This window comes from Ptychodera flava, chromosome 20, assembly GCF_041260155.1.
Source record: "Ptychodera flava strain L36383 chromosome 20, AS_Pfla_20210202, whole genome shotgun sequence".
Taxonomy (NCBI): Eukaryota; Metazoa; Hemichordata; class Enteropneusta; family Ptychoderidae; genus Ptychodera; species Ptychodera flava.
This window is the reverse complement of record NC_091947.1, coordinates 28,218,128-28,240,972: the sequence shown is the minus strand read 5'-3', so window position 1 is coordinate 28,240,972 and position 22,845 is coordinate 28,218,128. Positions and strand designations below refer to the sequence as shown.

Sequence of the window (22,845 nt, the reverse complement as noted above, 5' to 3'; positions counted from 1 at the left end):
GATAATGTTGAATGGTCATGCAGCCAAGCATATGGGCCTAGCATTCTTCACCCTTGTCTCTACGTGAATGATAAAAAAATTTTGAAATATCAAATGAAACAAAGGGTACTGAAATTCTTTAAAAAATCCAATTTCACTTGTTCAAAGCAGCATCTTGATAAACTGAAATCTTTACAAGGCCAAAGTCTGATACAGTTGTATAAATTTTGTATAATATTATTCTTCGTTTTTGCATCATGGTATAATTGTTGAAGAAGCTAGTTCACTGTGTCAATACAGATATGACCGAAAGAAAATTCAAAGTAAAATTGTGTGCATGGCATTGTTGTCCAACTTTTTATTTAGAAGCCAAGCTAATCATCCATGAAAGGAATGAATTACTGCACGATTATGAAAAACTACTTTATGTAATTTCAACACATTTCAAAAGTTAATTGTGAAGACCTGAGAGCATTTATCAACAGACAACAATTGGCAGTTGGATTTACTTATCTGTACATATGCTACTTTTGAACAAATTGCCTGCATGTGCAAATGTTTGAAAATTGTTAAACTGCTGTCTATCATTAAATTTACTGAAAACCTGAAACAGTATATTTTACTACATGCCTCTTTCAATTTAGTGCTCAGGTCACAAATTGTACTAGAAACTGCTCAAATAGATACCAGCAAGTACAATTGTAGATGTACTTTTGTTTGTCAGGGAGACCCGAGTGCAACAGGTGGTATACCAAACAGAGATGTTGGAAGTAAAATAATAAATTTTACTAAGTGCACAAATTATAAGTGTCACATACATTTCAGTTGGCCATATGTTGACTTTTTCAATTGGTTTTGTTGAGGGAAATTGAATTATGGCACACTTCACCAAACTGAATTACAAATTGTAAATCTTGTGTATCTTTAGCAGTTTCATCCATACCTGCATCATCAAATTCTTGCCTTCTATATTATAGTTCATGAGCCGCTTGCCACTCCCTGCCAAATTCTTTCATCTGCATAATTCTTCCTCTACAGTGGAAAGAACCAGCAAAATTATGAATGAGAAACTGTGTGAAAAATTGATGCGAGATTTGTACCATTTTTGACCACCTTCACTGAACCCCTTTCAGTTCGTCACTTGTCTTTTTAATGCTGTCCTGTCAACTTGGTGCACCAAGAAAGGAAATGATTGTAAAATGATCCCTTTGTTCAATATTGATATTAATTGTTTTTAATAGCTATCAATACATTTGTTGAAAGATTATTTATCCAACTAATCCAAAAATCAACTGCCACAATTGTGGCATGAATAATATTTTAAACTTGTATTCTTTTTGTTAATAAATGTATTTCGTACAGTCCTTTCTTCCAATATCATTGCTGAGTCCCAAACGATGCAGAAGTAATTGGGGTCAGAATTCTGACATACGTTTTTATTTAACATTCCTGGATTAAATTCGACAAACTTGTTATGTACTTTGCAGACTGATGCGAAGACAGACAAAAATTGAATTATGGCACACTTTACCAAACTAAATTACAAATTGTAATTTGGATATCAATTGTTGCAAAAATTGTTGCAAAAAACGTACTTTGCGATTTTTGCACTGCAGAATTTTTTCCCATTTTCGACCATTCCTAAAAAATCTCACCGAAGAGCGAACAAAAACATCGCATCTGGTTTCAGTTTTCCTACAGGACTAACTGCGCATGCGCAAAACATGCCCCAATTCTCCTACTTCCGGTTCATTCCATTCCGTTTGTCATTGGTCAACCGTGCACCGGCTACCTTGTAGCGAGGACGCTGACAACAGACGTAGACCGCCCAAGGAAATATATTGTGAGTCATGTTTCAGAGAGATAAGTCTGTGCAGCTTAAAGGCAGCGCGTCGTGCCTGTACAACAACCTTAGCGTGCTGTCCATGCCGGACAAAAATCTAACCAGTTACGCTGTGGTGCACAAAACTGTCGTGAACATTGCAAACTGCAGCGGAGATGCAACGAACATACAGCATAGGCAAGTCAGCTGCAAAGAGATGGGGGCTCCAACGGGAAATTCTATGATATTGCAGGTGAGTATTGACGAAAATAATGAGCACTATCGATTAAAATTCGATAATCAAACAAGGCTTTTGTCATGTTAACCCGATTTTCATGGAAAGAACAACACGCAAGCGGCGAATCTTCGAAAGAACCCTGGCAATAAGATACTGTCACTGTCAGGCCCACACATGATTTGCGGGGCAGGAAATGGTTGCCATTAGCAACGCAATTGATGTCATCGTCGGTCATTCCACCGATCAGTTTATCCCATTAGGTCATGCCAGATTTGATTCGAGAGTGTGTATTATATCTATAGCATAGGTTGGCAAAATTTGTGGGCAATTCACACATGTAATCACGATTATTACTTTTAGTCACATGATGATACATCAGCAAATCACGACTCCATATCCAACGTTATGGTAATCACCATTTCATATAATACAACACGTTTCTAAAATTGGTGATATTCTTTTTAATATGTATTTGATGTGACTGTTGAGAAAATCATCACCGTGATTTTCGCTAATGAAAATACAAAATAATTTACTCCGACTGATCTCATGTTATTTGTTTGATACACAGTACAGAAACTCACTCAGTTAAGTCATTTTTCAGAAAAATGCAATGACCAATTTTAATAGCTCCATCCCATCATATCAGCTTTTTTTTTGTAAAAGAATGTGATGCAGTCTCTGTTAATGTAATGATCCCCAGCAGCAGATGCCAATTTGACTGAAAGAGAAAGTAATGTGGAATGTAATAAAAATCATAAGCTACTGACTAAATTATTGTTCAATCGTTAATCTCCCTTCTACCATTGTCACTTGCATACATTAGGTTTAAGTTATAATTTAGTAATCTTTCTTTGCGCAAGCTTATTAGAATTTAGTCTATTACTTTGACACTTATTGTTTTTTTTAATTGACAGCAAGATATTTTGTCTTCCTTTTTAGCATTACAGTATGAAAATATAAAGAAGCTCCATCACAATCAACCTTCTAATTTTTATAACAGGATATTATAGATCACTTAGGATGTGTGTTAGTCATTTGTTTAGGAATACTGTGGCAAGGATATGGCAGAACAAAGAGGGGAATGGATGGGTAAAAGAAATGGTGCACAGGTCGTGAATGATGTGTATGATGACCTGAAATAAATTGGTTTTTGTTGCCTTAGGACATCCATCCACATTCTATCTCTTCTTTCTTTCCTTTTTCACAGGCCAAATTTTGTGAATTTCCTTCAAGAAGCATGTTAGTGATTTTATCACAGAGGGGTATACAGGTAAGTTTCAGCGGTAAACAATTGTGATGTTGTGCAATTGTGACATGTCAGTGTTGTAACTGTGCAAAATTTGATGATTAAATCCTAGTGATTTTTTGTCAGAATAAACCTGTCATTTTAAATTTTGCTGTTGTCTCATACTCTACTTTATGGATTTCATGGGTTTATATCACTGTGTGAACTGTTATAGCGTGATTTCCTAATTAAAGGGACAAAGTCGGCCATTTCTCATGAATTTAGTTTGATACAAGATACTTACTTATATTGTTTGACATATTGAAAGATACTGAATGAATGGATGACTATGCACATTGAGACCCCGGTTTTAGACACGATATATGAAACCAACACGTAAATGAATTAATGGTCATGGATGGTTTCATTTAATTTGTCTAAAATCGGGGTCGAATATATGCATAGACACCCATTCATTCAGTATCTTTCAACATGTTAACCAATGTAAGTAGTATCTTGCATCAAACAAAATTGGTGCTTGCTTGCTGTGAACATCGAGCTTTTCCAGCATTGAGGAATTAAAACAGCTAATCAGATCAAAGTGGAGTAGCCAGGCTGTGACAGTTGTTCTTACCAAGCTTTAAAAAAAAAACAGTAACCTTTTCCACAATTTTATACAATTTTCCAATGGCAATATATTCAAATGTTATTCAAATGTATGTCGACTGTGATGTTGATGAAATTGCTTCTTCACACATCTTTATCTCATTGCCATTGTGTATCAGTACCTGACAAAAATATTTCAAATTATGTTTACACCGAGCTCACAACTACAGAACATCTGAGGCTTAAAAGGCAATCTTCATGTTAATTTTGTATGAACAAGTGGTTTACATCAATCTTTTTCTCGATACAAGTTAATTTATACAATATGTACCAGTGATTTTCAGTTTAATAGTGTTTATACGTAGATAATGAATAATATTTTTTATGCAGGCCAGTTTCAAACGACACAAGAATTTACTTGTAGATTGCGAAGCTGTCAGATTGTTTAAACAGTCAGTCATGATAAGAGTCCAATATTTTGACATTTGTGTAACAGTATATTGTAGAGCCATGGTAATCCATGCATTTATTCCTAGTCATTTTTTCATATAAGACTTTATAATCGAAAGATAACAAGACAGGTTTTAGCAAACTTTGCACAAAGAAATACAAACTAGGGTAACTTTCCCTTCAAATGTTTGTAAATTAGGGTTTTTTGTATCAAACATAAATAATTAAGGCTGAACAACTTGAAAAGATGAACATTATGATAAAAAGTGGTTTGTATATAATTTATATGCAAATTGTTTAAGTCCAAAAAGAAACTTGTCAGACAGTTTTCAAGACAATCTGACTGACATAACTTTATGTGAGAAATAAGGATTATTACATTTTACTTATCATTTGCAGATATTTGAGGCTGATGGTTCAATAATGTTATTTTGGCATTCATTTGGGAGTTCTGACAGTGGGCAAGGTAGGAAAACGGTCATTTCTTTATACTTGTTTGTGCCAGATGACATGCATCTTTAAGGGGGCTTGAATTGCCGTTCAATTGTAAATAAAAGCACTCAACAGTAAATGGTGCATGAAAGAAGCAATGACATGGTAGAGTTTTACTCAGTCACACCAAATTTGTTTATTTCCCAACAATTATGCCACATTTTTGATAGCATTCTATTAATCTTGCAGTCTGAACATGGTGTAAATCTTGTCTTTCTTTAATGCATGGTAACATACCAATTGAACTTGGATTTTATTTTCTAAGTGTGGAAATGGAAATTCAAATAATGTTGACACATGGTATGTCCTTATGGTGAATACTTATTCCACATCAGCTTTTTGTACTAGCCATTTCTTGCATGTAGTTAGAATTATATTCAATGAGATATCCCAAACAAATCCCTCAGTTACTCTGTAAATTACTAAAATAAACTGATTGTTTTCTTAAATATACTTTACCACAAATGAATGTAAGTTGTTGAGAGTTTCTTGTGTATAACATTGTTATATCTTTCTTTGCAGCCAGTGAGATCTTTGCGAGAGGTGTGACAGGTGTTGGTGACAGCCATATCGTAGTAGGTGAGAAACTATTGTGCTATCACATTAAGTAAAATTAAGCAACCTACACAAATGCATTAATGCTGCCTAGTAGATGACACAGGCACAATGACATTTTCTGTGGGCAGAATCAATTAGCAATTTTAGTTTGTTCTTGAAACTGAACTATATGTGATAAAGCTGTAGAACTGTATTGATATATAAAGCAATATCTACATGTATTTAGTAATTATTGTTGTGTCATGTACCTGGCAAGTGGACAGTTTACAAGACAAGTATGATAATTAATGTCAGTTCCTTCTGATTTGTATTGTAGTCCTCTACAGTCTTGTTTGCTGGCCATTGGCTAAACTTTTTATAGGTCAAGTGAAATCTAATGTAAAATTCAGTGATCTCCAAATCATAATTTCTTCCAAAATTCCAAGGCTTGGTGTAGGCTGATAGTTTGACTCTACAATTCTTACAAAATTGTGACTGTCTGTTGAAATGGATTTATCAGTGAATAGGTCAATGAAGTGAGAGCAGCAATCTGTGTACTTTGCAAAAGTTAAAATTTCATATCTCGAGGAATATCAAATATTTACCAATTATGTGTGCCGTACATTAAAGTTTGTTATTTGTGTCTTTTATTGAAAAAAGTAGTGTTTAGTTTTAATGTTCTCTGTATCTGGATGACTATTTAATGTTTTGTTTTGAATGAAGGTTCCGCAAAGGGTACATTACTGGTGTTCAACGTCCCTGCAAAAGGACCAAATATAACATTGTCAGAAACTCTTACCGGTCATTCCTATGCGGTCAGCGACATCCAGAATACTGGAAATGAGATGGCTAGTGCTGATGACAACGGTAACATCATAGTGTGGAAAGCAGGAACACCATTCAGTAGATTAGCAAAGATTAATGGCTCTGGGTAAGATGCTATCTACTTAGGAGATTTTCATTTCATGGTCAATTTTATTTAATTTGCACTTTTGGTAATTTGAGCTATGCTCAGTATTACCTGTTGTGACATCCTGTAAAGAGTCCTCCTTAACGGTGACAACAGTCCGAATGTATGAGAACAGATACGTTCACAGTTCAGCTGTGCCATTCACATCACTCAGACGTTTACTGAATGAATGAGCTGTGGATAACCAAGATAGGTGCATGAGAAATGGGACTACTTTGTTAAGAGGAAGGATTTTAAGTTCTCTATCAATTATCATTTAGGGGAGGGGTTTAAGATCAAAAGGCAATGAGGTAATTGCCAGGCAAATTTTTTTTTATTTATCCAGAGTCCCCGACTTACATGTTTCAGTTTTGCTTCATATTTCACAGTCATGTAAGCTTTGATCTGTAAAAAAGACTCTTTATAAATTAGTGCTGGCCAACACTCCTTTTTAACCATACATGTAGCTACTGTATGTTAATGTGTAATTGTAAATTTCATGTCTCAGTTTGGATTAGAAAACATGATTTTATTAGGGCCATCATGACTTTCAAGTTTGAAGAATTATTTTAACCATGATTCATACAGTTCATTATCAGTCAGGTAGCTCACTGACAACCACAAAGCTGTATTTTAAAGGATAATATATTGTGGAGTTTGCCATAAATTAAATGTTTGATTTTGCTTTCAAAAGTATGCCAGTGTTTTTGCTAAGGTTCTGGAACACTGGTAAATGATTTTGAAACCCCGGAACATTTCTACTGTCCCCTGATCTGATTGCATTGATATACCAAGGGGAACCCCAGTAAAATGACTGGGGAACCCTGGTAACATTTCTGCTATCCCTAAATCTGATTGCATTGATATACCAAGGGGAACCCCAGTAAAATGACTGGGGAACCCTGGTAACATTTCTGCTATCTCTAAATCTGATTGCATTGATATACCAAGGGGAACCCCAGTAAAATGACTGGGGAACCTCGGTAACATTTACCAGGTCCCAGCCTTACATGTAACAAAAACACTGATGCCATTCAATGTTCATCTTCTTTCTACCAGGCTCCATAGACAAACCATAGAAATAAATACCACTTGTGAGAAAGAGGATTATCATTGCTTACCTTGCCTGCCATGTCCTCAAGTTCAAAGAACAGTATCAAAATACATGAATAAAGTAAATACATCAGTTGATATCATTGACCCAAAACAGTGACAATATAGTAAGCTTATGTACCATTCTTTGTCAATAACATGAAAATTGTCATCACTGTTGCTGATGAAATGGGGTGTTTTCATACGATGTTGATTCTGTTACATTTTAAAGTTCAATTTGGTTCAATCAGGTGATGATTTGCCACATCACATCTCTATTTGTGACATATGTGCACTTTCTTTCTTCATTTTAGTTGTACCTGTTCAGCTGTGTGTTTATTCAGTGGTTTTGTGGCTGGAGCGTACGGCTCTGGTCACATTCGTATCTTTGATGCCAACACTGGTAGTTTACATGTAGAAATCTGTGCTCATGCCAAATGGATCAATTCAATGGATGTAGCTCCATCAGTGGGATTGGTGAGTTTCCCTTAGTTCTGCTGTCAAACATATACCAGTATCCATCATCTGTCAACTACGACTTCCAATAAAAGACTGTCACCAGCTTGAGCTCCCACTTCTCCCATTGGATTATGCAAGTGGATTTGCCACAAAGTATATTAATTAAGCCAGGGTAAAATTGTTCTGGATGGTGGAGTTTGGGTATCTTTCAGAGAGTGGGTCGCAAATTATTATCATCATTGTTGAATTATCTCTGATGACAGCACGAGGAACCCAAGATATTCATATTGCATCACAGTTTTGCGATAGATTCTATTAATCACATCGTAACAAATCAAATATGTATCCTAAACAGCAGTGCAACATTTCTTCATGCATTCATAGATCATGTTTCTGTTGATCTTTCAAGCTATCCTGGTAGCCAGTATATCATGCAATTGTCCAGACAATTCTGAAGTGTATTTCTTCTTATATTTCAGTTAGTGACAGCCAGTGAAGATTCCTTTGTCAGAGTCTGGGAAGTTTCTAAAGGAAATGAATCTTATCCAGAGGTGTGTCTTTCTCAAACTTTACGATATAGTTTTCTCACCTTCCAATTTTACATAAGATCACTTTTCTCCCTCATTTTAATAATTTTCTATACAGGCTTTATTTTGGTGTAACTTGTAAAATTAATTCAAGTTCGTGGGTTGGTCATCTTTGAGCACTTTGTCAAAAATATTAATACTCTGTATGAAAGGATAAGGACACCCAATATTGTCAAACTCCACACATACAATGCATAAAAATATCATCAAAGAAATTTGTCACTAGCCGCAGGACAAAGTAAAAATGACTACACTTTGCATTTTAATATTGTGTAAAATTTCCAGAGGATAAAATGAAGACTTTAACTCATCCAAACAACACTGCGTCTCCAATGTAATGGTTATTTGAATCAGATGAATAATTAATTTCAATATTTTTTTTCGCTAGGTTGACCTGAAATTCTCCGAGTGTGTGACAGATGTGCAATTGTGCGGAGCAAAGTTTACCAGCAGGAATGGCCGAGCCTTTGGCGTTACCGGCTATGATCACAATGAAGTGGTTTGCTTCTCACAAAAAGCATAAAATAAATAGCCCAAGCTTTTCAAACAAGATATAGATAGTATCATTGTATAAACTAAGTTATGTCAGTGAGGTTGTTTTGTGACTTTGACAAGAATACACTCCAAAAAATGCACATTTAGTGTTGCCAATTTCACATAGACGGGATGACTTATTAGAACTCAGCATCAAAATTAAATTGTAGTAAACTATAGTTCCTGCTTCTGCCTTTTACAACTCAGAAGTGAAGACTTGATTTGACCAGGGTGTTGTATTTTATAGTACTTCATACCTTGAAGGAGAATTTCAGTTTGTCACTTTTTTTTACATGTCATCGGCAAATGTTACCAAAACAAATGTCAGCTAAGTATACTGTGTGCACTCTGCACTTGTCATACATGTTACTGAAGAACTACTTCCTAGTCGTATCACTATATACCGGTACTACATTGGCAAGGGATCTTCTTAGCAAGTTTTGTAAGTTACCAGTGGTCAGCATTGTGTGGAAGTTCTTGAATTTTCATGTTTGCTATTTTGTAGATATCCTAGCTTTTGAGAGTGAGAACACAGCCAGACATGCAATATCATCTTCATTATGCTACAGGACTATATCTCACAAGAAACTAGTGTGTTGACTACATTTTAATGAGCATGAGCCAAGATAATCTTGGTCAATTTCTCATAGTTTAATCACTTGATGAACACATGGTCAACTTTTGTATGTGTACCACATTGTCTCATGCCGTCCAACATGATTGTAAAAAGATGAGTTTAGATTAGGTATAACTTGTATCAAAATGTACTGTTACTTAGATTTTTTTAGAGTGACATGGGATGTCTGATGTGTACTCCAGTCTTATTTATTACTGCAACAGAAAAATATGTGTTGAAATAGAGCACCCAACTTTGCTATGTTCCAAGAACAAATGGTGATTCACTTTAATCGTAAGCATCCTTGTTTGTGTAAGCACCCCTACTCTAGGGTTTTCCCTGTTGTATGTAACAGAGGAATTTTTTTGAAATTTTAATGATGTGATATTGACATTTCAAACAGTCAGTGTGATGATTAATACAACCTTTGCCGCATTTTTCATCTGTGAGATGCAGTTCAATGTCTGTTAAGTCTCCTATCGAAACCTCCATCTTAACGTAAACAAACTTTCATCAAGGTCATTCTCCCTTACAAAAATATCACTACCATGATGTGAAACCTTCACAATAATATTTGTTATATTTGGAATAGTCGCTGTCAAATTTACTATAAAAAAACTCATTCTCAAGACCCTGATGAAGAAGTGCTGTGTCTCAGTTTATAGGATTATCATGTCACACTGTTCATTAATCTGGATCTCCACTCTCCATAAGTGTGTATGTGGCAGCCCCTGCTGGAACACACAGACATTGGGTATTTGGGGTGTGTTTGGAGCCTTTGAAGATAATGTACCTGTGCATTCTGATGTGAAAGGAAATGTTTAAAGTGATGAGATGGTTATGATGAAAGATGAAATGACATCAAAATCCATCAAATTGATGGTTATTATCAAACTGAAATAGAAAATGATCACAGCATGTCCAGTGATTATGCAAAGTGACTCTAAACCATATTGATGACATTGATGTCTTTGGTTATATCAATTTTGAAAATCGTCTGTGAAGGCCTTTATGACACATGTTCATTAATAGATTGATGTTTAACACATGGTGATTTTGTGCTCGATTCACACAGATTTCTTTGAATTGAAATAGTCATGTGATCAGTTCACTTGTGTCTTGTAGCTTTTTGCTTGTGCAGACATCAGGATCTGCAATCTGTATATGGGCAAATACTGTAAATTCCTGTAAAGAAGCCATGAATTGATTTTCAAGATGTTGCAGTATGCATCCCTCACATTATGTAAAAGAATATGGTATGGGAAACCAAACTTTACACAAAAGTTGGAGTTGGAATGCAACCGGAATGGGAGATCTGTTTTCAAAGTTCCTCTATCTTTGCAAATTTTCCAATACCCATTATGTGGCAAAAGTGGTATGCCAGCCATGTCTACTGACAGAACATCAGTAACACTAGCGTTACTTTTTTGTGTGCCTCCGAGTGAAATGCAATGATAGCTTGTTGTAAATGGTCAAATTGCTTTGATTGTACCAAAATGCCTTAGGTTTTTGAATGCTAGTTCATTTCCTGTCACCAAATTTCAAACACCATATCAATGTCTCCATCCATTTGAATGTCTATATCTCCTTCTAAAATTCCAGACTCACTCATATGACCAAGCCATTGTATGTGGTCTATTTCTTTCACATGATAGTTTGTTAAAACACAGGGAATCCCTTTTATTTGCAGGCAGATAAATGATGCCATGGGTATTTAGGTATCTTTATGCCAATTTTGTGCAGGAAAGATTTATGTATATTTTTGAAGCTTCTACTTGATCATGTGGATCTCAGTTTTATCAGATTTTAAATTGGTGCGTTTCCCTTGAAAATTTCATTTTATGGCAAAATGATGGACATGAAACCACATCCATAAATGATACTAAATTTCCATGGATTCTATACTATAATTTCAAATCAAAGTCTGCATGTGTTTCTACCATTTTGGTAAACTCTCAACGCATTTCTTTTCTTTTAAATTTCAAGGATGGTGAAAACAATTCTTGTGACTGGCTTTGTTTGTACAAATACATCATGGAAGTGAAAAATTTTAAATTGCCAAAGGTAATAGAGTTCCCAACTTTGTGAATACCCAACGGTTTTACCCTGCTGTACAGTCGCGTTTAAATTTGATGCTGCATGTTTTACATATCTGTAAACATACATTCATCAAAGAAGCAAGTTTTAAAACAACTTCCAAAACCAGAAGAGGTATGATGACAAAATATTTGATGAATTCCTGTAACTGTAAAAGAAATATCTTACCCGGTATATCTAGATCTCCCTTGCAAATTTACTTAGCTGGTGGCAAGTCTCTTTTAGTCATCTGTTTATCTTGTTACACACATTTTCAGAGCATTTTACCCTTTGCACACATTAGATTGTGCAATATTTTTTTAATTGCTATTTCAGCACACTGTGTAAGGGAAAACAAAGTAATAAAGCAATCAAATCTTACCTCCCAATGTACGAGGCTGTTTTAACAAATATTCCCTGCATCTTTCATTTTCTGTCATTATTAAAATGCTGACGAGAGAGTCGTTATCATGATGACTATTTGCAAGTTTTTCTTTTAACTGTGTTAACGACTCATGTACTTAGATGCACTGACTTCATCCAGCAGTTTTGTGGTGCAATGGATCTAGTGTTACAATTGATGTATGTTATGAAATAAAATTTGCTTTGTCTGTACTGTTGTCATTCACTGTGAGTGTATTCTGCATGCAATGACACCACTGACATTCATTGTTACCATAGTTTGGCAATCTTCATGTGCAGTGGGATACAACTTTGAAAACTATTATTTCTATTAAATACAAAACTACAGACAATTATTATAAAGGATGAGCATACTTCCTTTGGGACTACGTAAGAAATTTATGCAAAAGGCTTCAAATAGCATGTATTTTACAGAACCATTCAGGAATTTTTAAGTCGATGTTTGCATGTACGGTACTGCGGTAGGGCAATGATTCTGGACATGGATAAACAAGAGCAGCTTCTCAATGTATCACATAAGGAAATAGACTGATTTTGGATAAACAAGTTTTTGGTGTCAACTTGTAAGACAATTTAAAAGAAATTGATTAATCCAAATCCGGTAAATGGCTCCTGTTGCGAGAGTTATATTTCTCTAATAAGTAGCTCCAGAGACACACAAAATTGTAAAAGTACAACCGTGCAGCTATATTGGATTAGTAGTATACCTATGGTGTTCACCATATTTGAAAGATATAGATATGGAGACGCAGGAGCAACGACTCCAAAGTCACTAACATTGAACCCTGTGAAAGGTGTTGCCACCTATGTCTGCAGGGATTAACAACATTTTTTTTCAATACTGTTGTTAGGTTTTAATCAAAACTATAAATCTTTGCTGGCACGCAATATAAAATGGACATTACAGCATCGCAATATTAAATGGAGATCAAATGATGTCTGAAGAAAACATGCAAGTTGTAGACACTCATATTAAGAAATTAATTTTTTATTTACAAGGTGTTACATTACAATATTCGTCAGGCCAAGGATGAAATATACAGACAATCACCTGGAAATTTTGAACATTCTATGGCCTAGACAAAAGATAATACAGTCAGAAAACAGCAGCATATGGAATGAGGGAATTAAAAACAACGTTAAGTAGCAATGGTGTGTATTTGTGCTGGCACACAGTCATTTTAGACGTGGCATTTCATCATGTTTCCTATTTTAGAATGCAGTTGTATTGTCTTTCAGCATACAGAAATAGTAATTGATAAAAGGACCCTGCTGAGAAATATCAGTCACATATTATCCCATATCTACACTTAAATTGTAACAGCGGCTTTACCAAACTGTAAACCTTGGGTTACAACACATTGTGGTTATACATGGTACCAACTCGTTACGTCAAGAATCAATATGATTTGCATTTATGGTTGATTTCAAAAAGCTATTTCATTTCTTCTTGACATAAACCTGCCCCAAAACGGCAACTTTCTCCTTTGAACTGATATACATATATAGAGAGAGTACTCAATGAAGTCTAACAAATTATATCACGTCTTATTCAAGCAGTAATACAGTCAATGAATGTGATACAATAGGATAAAGTAACTTTTGTACGATACATTGCAATGTTGACAGGTATAATCTACCAGCACCAACTCATCATGTCCCTGTATGTGAACTTGGCTGTTGCAACAACAGGGTACACTGTGAAAAGATGACAGGACACAGTGAATGAGCTATGGCTGCCCGAACAATGACTTCAGACAGTGTCAGCTATTTTTAATATTTTTATGCAGTCAATCTTCATAATCTCTACATGGCATGAAGAATCACAAACTTTTACAGACATAATTGTCATCAAACAGGTGTCTTTGAAAATTATGTTTGCTATCATGAGTCAGCACTTCATTTACAAGGAACTTAAAATTTGGCAGAAAAAAAAACAATGCATGTGATTTTCTCAGTAATTAGATGCTACAATTCAATAACTAGTGTACCAACTAGAATTCATCCATGTTTGGATTACACAGACTGCTAGGAGAGTGAAAAGGTTCACCTTTCCTGTAGTTACTTCTTGTTCCTTTGTGTAAAATGAGGCCACAGTCCAGGACTGTGAATGAGGCCAACAGATGCTATCTGCAGAGAAGTCACAGAGTTGCTTGACCTTGACGTTACACTTTCTTCTCTTGGAAACGTGTTGGATAAGAAACACTGAATCAATTCACTGTCTGACATGTTGCGGCAATATTCAGCAGCAAGGAAAGTTATGGTTGATTGGTATACTGTAATTATTAACAGCTACTTAAGGAGTCTTGAACTAAGGCTATTGCATAGCTGATCGGCTATGTGAAAGTGATTTTAAAAGTGAACGATGCTCAGACAACCACCACACTACGAACCTCCAAGATGCTGTACATTACCAGTGACATTTTAAGTCAGTGACCCTCATGTCAGTGATACTAACTCAAGGCTATTCTAACAATCACGTGGGAAAAGGTGAAATGTCAAATTGGAAAAAATTCATCCTGTAGAAGTACACAAGACTCTTGATTGCAATATCATGCAGTTTACACAAAATTTGGAAGTTTTTGGACGGATGGCAGCCCTCGAAAACACTTCATAAGTATGATCTAGCTTGGGTTACATTCCACGTCTCCGTCTTTAGATGCTTTCAATTTCTTCAACTCTTCAATCAGCGTTTTTTCCATGTCCAGTATTTCTTGTGGCTTTTTATACTGTACATAGCAGGAATGAAAGTTTAAAAGTAAATGAAAATATCAAGAAGCATGTTGAAATCACAATGATAATTCTTACAATTTCGCTACGTGACTAGGTGCCGTATGTTGTGAGTTCAAATCTGATCAACAATTTACTGGATTTTCTACAATATAAATCCAAAGAAAGCAAAACCATAGAGCAACATTGACAACAGACCTAAAAAAGGTGTTTCATATTTCAAATTGAGAAAGAAAGGCAAGAACAGAAGCTGATAGACTTTGTGGCAGATTGTTCTGTAGGATTGAGATGACAACGCCAAAAGCATGATCTGAGTAGGGGTGGGGTTGTCCTGAGACCATTGCAAATACAGTCTGGTGGTTCTACTTCCATTCTTGATTGTACAGTACATAAATGGCCTACCAGGTTACATGTTGACCTGCATGGCAAATTTAGTAGTCTGTGGATCATCAAGATTTTTACAGAAGTAAATGGATTAGCTCTGTTATCACACCTGTAGTTTAGAAAACCTTATAATGATCATTCTCAATACAATGAATTATGGTCCTCTGAATGAATGGTTGATATCAGGCAGTACCCTTTATAGCTGTGGGTCCATAGCTGTGGTGTTTTCAGACAGGATTCCTGCCTTTTACAGGCTGGTTTTGACTTTTACGATTTTAACCCCACCACCACAGCTAGCGTCCAAATCCGCCGCAAGCACCCTTTTCACAAGCCAAAAGTACCCTTTGCGCAAGTTTGTTCGACAATATTTTGTAAAATTTTCCATCCAAATTATCAATTGCCAACACTCATCGACAGCTTGGTTATTAGGGACTTATCACAACCAGAAATCCCCTCAAAATTCACTGAAATATCACCTTTTTTCTAGCTTTACCCAACATGACTAGTAGTCTACCCAGAGACTGCCATTTGGCTAGCTGGTCGAGGCTCACTGCAGCATGTCACTACAGTGACGTAGGCGGTGACCTCTCAACTTATAAACACAAACTGAGTAATTCATCGCCTGATATTGATGACCATCGTTCATCTTATGGACATTGCCAGTCTCACATAACTGAAATCAAACCTTTACTTGGGAAAAAATTCAGTCCTAGGATCTGTGATTGTTCATGGGGCGCAGATGCTGCCCATAATCTCTCATTTTGTGATTTCTTACACTGGTGCAATGTTATGGAACAATTTACTGCTTGCTGTTAAGATGAGCACATCAAGATATTACTTTCTAAAATCGTTAAGACAGACTACAAAATTGTGTACAAGTTAGTACTATAACTGTCACTAAATGCTATAAGTTTAATACAACATCTAAGCATTGAAGAGATGGGACAAGGTTGACAAGCTTTTAGCAATTTTTCTAGCTCTAAAATCATCACTGTCTGTACTATTTTGGCTTGTGAAATTGACATTGTAAACTTAAAATGGAATCTGTAGCCATTGTGAAATCTACAGTGATACTTACATTTATGATAAGTGTGTTATTTGCATGTGCTATACTTAATGCACTTGATTCCAAGGGTAAGTTTACCCTGTCTATATCAGGAATGGAAATTTTCTTGAAGTACCTGCAAAATTACAGAAAAATGCATTACAGCTGATGGAACATGAAAAGCTGGTGTTAACAAACATTTAAATAGAAAAACACAACAAAAAATATCCTGCAGGATTTGCATTACTCTTTCTTTTCAAAACTTTATATTGTACTGTCACATACCACTGGCTTCTCTGCAGCAACAGCAGGAGGCATTACTGTTGAGCAAAAAAAATATGCTCTGGCTCTTGATATTGTACCAATGCATGTTCTATGTCTTGGTGCTTTGTACTCATCTTTATATTGCATGCATTCCAGAACAGTCCTTTAGCATTGAAATTATGACTCATCCTGCCTTTGCACAATGAAGATGGGTTTTTAAATAAACACTATGCAGTTCAAATAGTAATCTTTTCTCCCCTCCCATTTATTGATCCAAAGCATTTTGACACATCTGAAGAATGCTAATTGATCCTGAGCTATCTGAATAATAACAGGGTTATATAAATGTATTTTTACAACAATGCTTCAGACCAAACTGTGGTATGTTATTCTTAGATAAAATGGCTCTGGTAAAATATTGGCTTTTTTCTACTTCTTCTGTATTTTCAAAGAACAACAGACATTGAAATGTAAAACCTGGTGCTTGGGGGAATGAAAGTACTTCACACTTTTCTGTGTCATTTCAAGTAGTATCCCTAGTAACTGCACATGAAACATTTTATTCAGATAAATAAATCAAAATGAAGATCTCCGGAGTCAATGATTAAAGATAAGTAAAAGTGGCCTTGAGGATGTGATATCTACACACCCATAGAACAGTTGAACAAGAATGGAACTGAAGCCATGCTTTTGAAAATGCCAGATTTTTTGTGGGTAGTAGTTAAAGCCCCAATAGCTGCAAATTTTATGCATTATTTTCATGATTTTATTTTCAAACCAAAGTTGGTTCTTGTAAATGTGCTTACTGAACGACATGTATAGAAGTATCACTGCTCGCTGATTGGACCATGCCTATATGTTTTAAGAGGCTTAATAATAAACAGGTGCTGCACTTATAAAATGGCGCTCCCATGAAAAAGTACGAAAACAGTATTTCCTGCACATACACATCATGATCCTACCAGGAACAAGCATGATACCACTGACTTGAATGCATAACTCATGATGGCCAACATTTTGTTATCATTTCATGCACTACATAGATGAATCATGTAAACATAGCTGCAACATTTAAATTTTGCGATGTAAACTATGATAAACATGTTTTAACTTTCATCAATCGCACAGTAAACGTGGATATAGTGTTTACATCAGTCGTATGGGTCCCATATGACCTTTGAGCGCAGTTCTGACGACTGTATCCCTTTAAAGATAATTTAATATCAAAGATATGTCACTCACTTTTTATTTTTTGTCCTTACAACAATTACCTTATTTTCTCTATCAACAGTAACATCGTATGTATCAATTGGATAGGGTAGGTTACGTATTCTCCACTGGAATGCTAGCTTTGTGTCCTTCCTGGATAACATAGGCTGTGAACAGATATACACAGACAATGTTAGTGTCACTAAAATTATTGTATCTATTGTATCTGCAGATGAAACAGTTAGTTCTCAAACTAATCTCATTCAAAAACAATGTGATTTTAATACTCACTGAGAATATGCTATCAACTTGCCAATTTTCAAGGAAACTATTGATGGAAAAATTTCATCAGAGTGGCATCTCCTTTATATACGGTATTAATATATAGCTATGCTGTAACTTGATCAAAATGGTATGATCTATAAAAGGAAGCAGCCACACAACTTCACAAGATAGTTGCTGGGGTAGGCATCAGTCTATTAATTACCGGTAAATTTACATTATAGAAAGGCCAATGCTCAGTCATATTCAAGCAGACTCAATCCAGAGACTGCCTATATGAAATTATGCCTAATGGAATGTAATGGCAACAAAATATCAAGGATATCTGAAAATGATTCAAATGTATATGTTTACATGTACGGTATGTTTTGATTGTCATTAACCATGGGTTTCATATGGTTATTAAAGCCTGACAAGACAATGTACCGTACGTAAAGTGTACACACATCTTATCCATCAACTCTTGGTTGTTGGGTTGACTGCTGAGAATGTTTACATTCATTCATGGACTTCAAAACATATTTGTGCCGAATACATGTATCCCAGTATACCAGGAAGATGATAGTAATAGCCTGCCAAAAGGAAGACATTTTGAAAACTTCATGAGAGAAAGGAAAGTGAATTCTATAACACCACGTACATGGAAGATACAGGTTACGAAGAATATAACAGGTAACATATACGGTAAAGGTATAAATTAGCATAAGCTCACTTCTTACATTGCTGGAACTTTCCCGAAGAGAGACGGTTTCAAGGCTTACTTGACTCAACGGCTCACCAATTTCAAATTCCCACTTTCCTTCTCCTCCTAAAACACTTTTCTTTTTCCATTTCCTGACTAGGAAGATAATAATACCACCATGATTATTGCAAATATACCAATAAATTGGGTTAGAAGTTAATGACAACGTTATCATGCTGATACAGACAATAAATGAAAATAACATTTGTGACTCAATAGAATTGCAAATTATCAATAATCATATTCATGGCATCTGTACGTTGTACTGTCATTGATGATGGTTGTTTGTGTTTATCATGAATTTTACAGTCAAGTTGACAGCAATCATTGATTTAATCCATTACTTATCAGGTAACCAACCTTAACAATTTAGGGATCTATAAAACAACCAGACTATTCTGTACATTATGATACTGTCTGAACAATTTTGGACAAATTTGTGTCACATGTACATAGTGTGCCTATAGTACGTGTACTTGACAGATACACGAAAAGATACGCATATGGTGCACAAGCAAGACAGAACATCTGTATAGTTTCTGAAGGAGTATAATCCTGCATAAAATAAACATGGCATTTGATGACCAAAACTTGTTTCTAGTATACAGAATAAGCCTATCTGGTTTAACTGGACAAACCAGCATGATTTGTTCATTAATGTTGATGCAAAATTGTCGAAACATCTAAATTTGCAAATAAACACATAGTGTTTTCATAGTCCATAGAAGCGAGACTACCGTATCTATGGTTTTTTCCCATTATCTCGCCTCACCATTAGTTACAATAAGTGTGAAACCAAAATCTCTAGTTAAACACATGCAAATCTTATCTACCAAAACAAACAACAAGCAACATGCAAATCTATTTATTGGTGAGAAATTGTATTGAACATGCATGCTTTCTTTCGAACAGAAAGCAACATACTTTCACAGGGATAATCTACCTTGTGGGTCTGGGGTCAGAGAAACTTCATGAGTTCAGAAATTTGAAATAAAGTAAATAACCAGTTTTGATTGATAATACAAGAATCATGAATTCATGAAAACACAAACCTAGCAAATCATTTGTCTTGAGCTCATATTCTTCTGTCATCTCACGTCCATCTTTAAACAGATAGTGAACTTTCTTCCTACCTGGAAAGAAACATTTTATCAGGAATAGTTTTCACAGGTTGCAATCAAAATTTAGGAATTAAGCTACACAACAATACTTTTTCTATTTCCATATTACCATTACCAACATTTTCAGAGCATTTTATTTGTGCATGTTAATGTGATTTTGTCATTCGAAATCCACATAAAAATTAATACTGAACCTTTTCAAAATATCTGTAGTTCTACAACCTGTGCTCTCATCAGCAAATACCAGTTGTAAGGTATCTTCATTGTGTGTTTTGAATATTTGTTTCAGAATCTTTAGTTTAATGAAAACCTGTCACTAAAAGTACTGGCTGTAATGGCTATATTGTTGCTGAAAAGTTCTATGCCTGAGAATGATGAGCAGTCATTGTCAGATGTGGCCAAGCTGGCCTGCATACAGAGTATCTAGTGCAATTTGCATTCCAAGGACATTAAGACTGCCATCTACATGGGCATGAAACATGCACATAATGCAATTTATGCAAACTATAAAATTATCTAAAAGAAATGACTAAAGCATTATTCTCATATTAAAAACAACGAAATCATTGCTTTGAAAATTTCATTTTAAGGTCACTTTCATAATCTATTCAAGTCCATAAAACGTGGAGGTACCACATGATCTTTTTACCTCCATGGTTGAAGTAAGTGAAAACGAATATCGATTAGAAGAGTTAAGAAGATGGGTATAAGTGGATGTGAAGGTGTGATAGTTGTCAAAAAGTATATATATTGAGGTAGAAGTCGTTTTTACCACTATGATATGAACAGCCTATGTATATTATTACCATCATCATGGCAAGAAACCATTTGGCGCACTCACTTGGGTCAAATCAGTGGTCCATGCTTTGACCAGCTGGGTGAAAGGTAACGTCATCACAAAAAAGGAGGAAAGTTGGAGAACAGTGTGGCAACTCTACACTACGGTACTTATACAACCAATGAACACTGAATATAGAGCAGGTGAGAAAGAAGGTGGAACGCACCTCGGGAACAGACATTCGGACTCACAAACTTTTACAATTCTCTTCTGATATACCACATGTGGGGGTTCATTTTAAAGCTCTTGGTGAAAGAAAAATTTTCACCGGCTTAGTTTTTCGAAATTCGAAAATTTTTATTTTTCTCCATAGAGTTAACACAGGGATGGCGGCCATTTTGAATTTCTCATATCGGTAAATCTTGGGTAATTTGTTTCTCTAGTACCAAAATTTGCACGGTGACCCCTATTTTTATTCTTGATTTTGAAAGAGAATGATTGAAAGATTCCTTGAGGAAAGTTTGAGCAAAAGTTTAAGTCTTTCACTTTCGAGGTGCATACTACCTTAAGGTAGCTGCAGTGTGTAGCTCGAGGTTTTGTTAGGGTATTTGGGTCCACAGGCGTACGGAATGTTTCCTAGATCGTCGTCGGATGGGAATTGACTGACACTGTACTGTGAGGCCAAAGGCCGAACCTCGGTACTGTATTCTTATACAGTACGAGGTTCGGCCTTCGGCCTCACAGTACAGTGGTGGAGGCCGTATCACGCCGGCGTGTGGTGGAGGCCGTATCACGCCGGGAACACACAGACCTGTACGCAGGGCTAGCAAATAACGTGCCCGTGCACGTTTTCACTGGCATCTGTACTGCGTGGCCAATAATAATATTGGCTGTCCATAGCTGAGCAGCATGCATCTTGCTATCCCCTGTTAGTCGTAAAGGCACTTAACAATCGTATGGACTGTTAGGGGCAAACGAGAGCATGCATTGCATGAGGTTCAACCACACTCGGTCGCCACCGATGCGACCGCACTCAGTCGCCACCGATGCGACCGAGTGTGGTAGCAGGCTGACTTCTTGAATCAGGTCTCAGTTGTCAAGTCTGAATGACAATTTACACCCAAGCATATATCAAGCCTTCAAGGCACGTAAAATTTATGGTCTCTATACGATGAGACTGAATATGAAGCTTTGCAAAAATACTTGTTTTAACAACGTCATAAGCGCATGCTAGTAAGTTAATAAATCACGATAATCTCACCGTCTTGCACAAGAGCCGTTTTTCTTGCTGATCGTAACGCGTCTTGCCAAGAGGACATCGCCATTTTTCGGAAAAATGTCAACATTGATTGAGGGCGCTGTTCATTGATTTTCAGATTCGTGTAATAAGATTCGTGTTCGGATTCCAGTGTCTGAGAGCGGCTGAGTGGTAATGCACAAGGGGTGAACCATTTGATATACTGGGAAGTGGTCCCGAAGATTTATGAAAAAAATTCCAGTATATATGAATACATAATAAATTTAGCCACAAAAAGCTTAACAAAAAACGATGACAAGTTGATGCAAGGGAAAAATACATTTGTAAATATGACAATGTGCTCATATGTGCTGATGTGTTCATATAGATGCTCTATAAATAATTCAATAATTACCATTATTATTATTATTATTATTATTATTATTATTATTATTATTGAAGTTTGCCCCTATATTTGAGATTCTATAATGGAAATTGTGTTATATCAAAAAAGTTGTTCCACCTGTTTTCATATTTGTTTGCCTTTGTGTTTTGTATTTATCGACTTTTGATGTTAATCATATCTTCATGAAAGTACTGAACATTTCATTGTTGCAGTGTCAATGTAAAGTGTATTAATCAGTGTTAAATACTAAATAGTGAGTACCAAATTGACTCAGGTGATTTTCATGATCATGTTCCTGTAAAATCACCTAGGAGATGTATTGGCTGCTAAGTTTGCTGCTTGTTAAAATGCTTATTCTAATCCCTTAGATAAAGTAAATTTTCTCTTCACACTGCAGGTTGTCAAAATACTTATTTAGTTTGGCGTCTGGGCCTTGATTTGGGAGGGGGCCTGTAACTAGGTCGACATTTTCTTTCCTATGTCTTGTAATTACATGGGATTTTCTTCACTTTTGACAACAGCATTGTAGAGTTTTCACTGTTAAGTTTTCATAGGTGGG

At 35.7% G+C, this 22,845-nt stretch overlaps 2 protein-coding genes across 3 annotated transcripts; one reads left to right on the top strand and one right to left on the bottom strand.

Moving 5' to 3' along the window:
• The first annotated feature begins 1,719 nt into the window (after positions 1 to 1,719).
• Positions 1,720 to 10,024, top strand: LOC139120494 (WD repeat-containing protein 54-like). Its single transcript, XM_070684953.1, has 8 exons — positions 1,720 to 2,054; positions 3,250 to 3,312; positions 4,723 to 4,789; positions 5,338 to 5,394; positions 6,076 to 6,283; positions 7,708 to 7,870; positions 8,332 to 8,403; positions 8,828 to 10,024. Exons 1-8 carry the CDS (start codon positions 1,830 to 1,832, stop codon positions 8,960 to 8,962), a joined length of 990 nt encoding a protein of 329 aa, XP_070541054.1. The 5' UTR covers positions 1,720 to 1,829; the 3' UTR covers positions 8,963 to 10,024.
• Positions 10,025 to 13,060: 3,036 nt separating this feature from the next.
• On the bottom strand, positions 13,061 to 21,994 carry LOC139120493 (protein DPCD-like). Of its 2 annotated transcripts, none has more exons than XR_011549109.1 (6): positions 21,905 to 21,994; positions 19,797 to 19,877; positions 18,722 to 18,840; positions 17,754 to 17,887; positions 15,894 to 16,383; positions 13,061 to 15,404 (listed from the first exon to the last, which is right to left on the bottom strand). XR_011549109.1 is itself a non-coding variant. In XM_070684952.1 (6 exons), the coding sequence occupies exons 1-6, from the start codon at positions 21,966 to 21,968 to the stop codon at positions 14,713 to 14,715; spliced, it is 606 nt and encodes a 201-aa protein (XP_070541053.1). In that variant the 5' UTR covers positions 21,969 to 21,988; the 3' UTR covers positions 13,061 to 14,712. The 2 variants fall into 2 exon arrangements, 1 of the variants encoding a protein (XP_070541053.1); XM_070684952.1 differs by having other exon boundaries at positions 13,061 to 14,817; positions 16,281 to 16,383; positions 21,905 to 21,988.
• Positions 21,995 to 22,845: the final 851 nt, after the last annotated feature.

Bases quoted from the DNA above. Each gene is read 5' to 3' on its own strand.
- LOC139120494 (XM_070684953.1), top strand. From the start codon at position 1,830: ATGTTTCAGAGAGATAAGTCTGTGCAGCTTAAAGGCAGCGCGTCGTGC. The intron at 3,313-4,722 runs GTAAGTTTCAGC...TATCATTTGCAG, and splicing joins TATCACAGAGGGGTATACAG to ATATTTGAGGCTGATGGTTC. The intron at 8,404-8,827 runs GTGTGTCTTTCT...TTTTTTCGCTAG, and splicing joins GAAATGAATCTTATCCAGAG to GTTGACCTGAAATTCTCCGA.
- LOC139120493 (XM_070684952.1), bottom strand. From the start codon at position 21,968: ATGGCGATGTCCTCTTGGCAAGACGCGTTACGATCAGCAAGAAAAACG. The intron at 18,841-19,796 runs GTTTGTGTTTTC...TTATCTTCCTAG, and splicing joins CAAGACAAATGATTTGCTAG to TCAGGAAATGGAAAAAGAAA. The intron at 16,384-17,753 runs GTGAGTGACATA...GTAATTTTGCAG, and splicing joins GTAAGGACAAAAAATAAAAA to GTACTTCAAGAAAATTTCCA.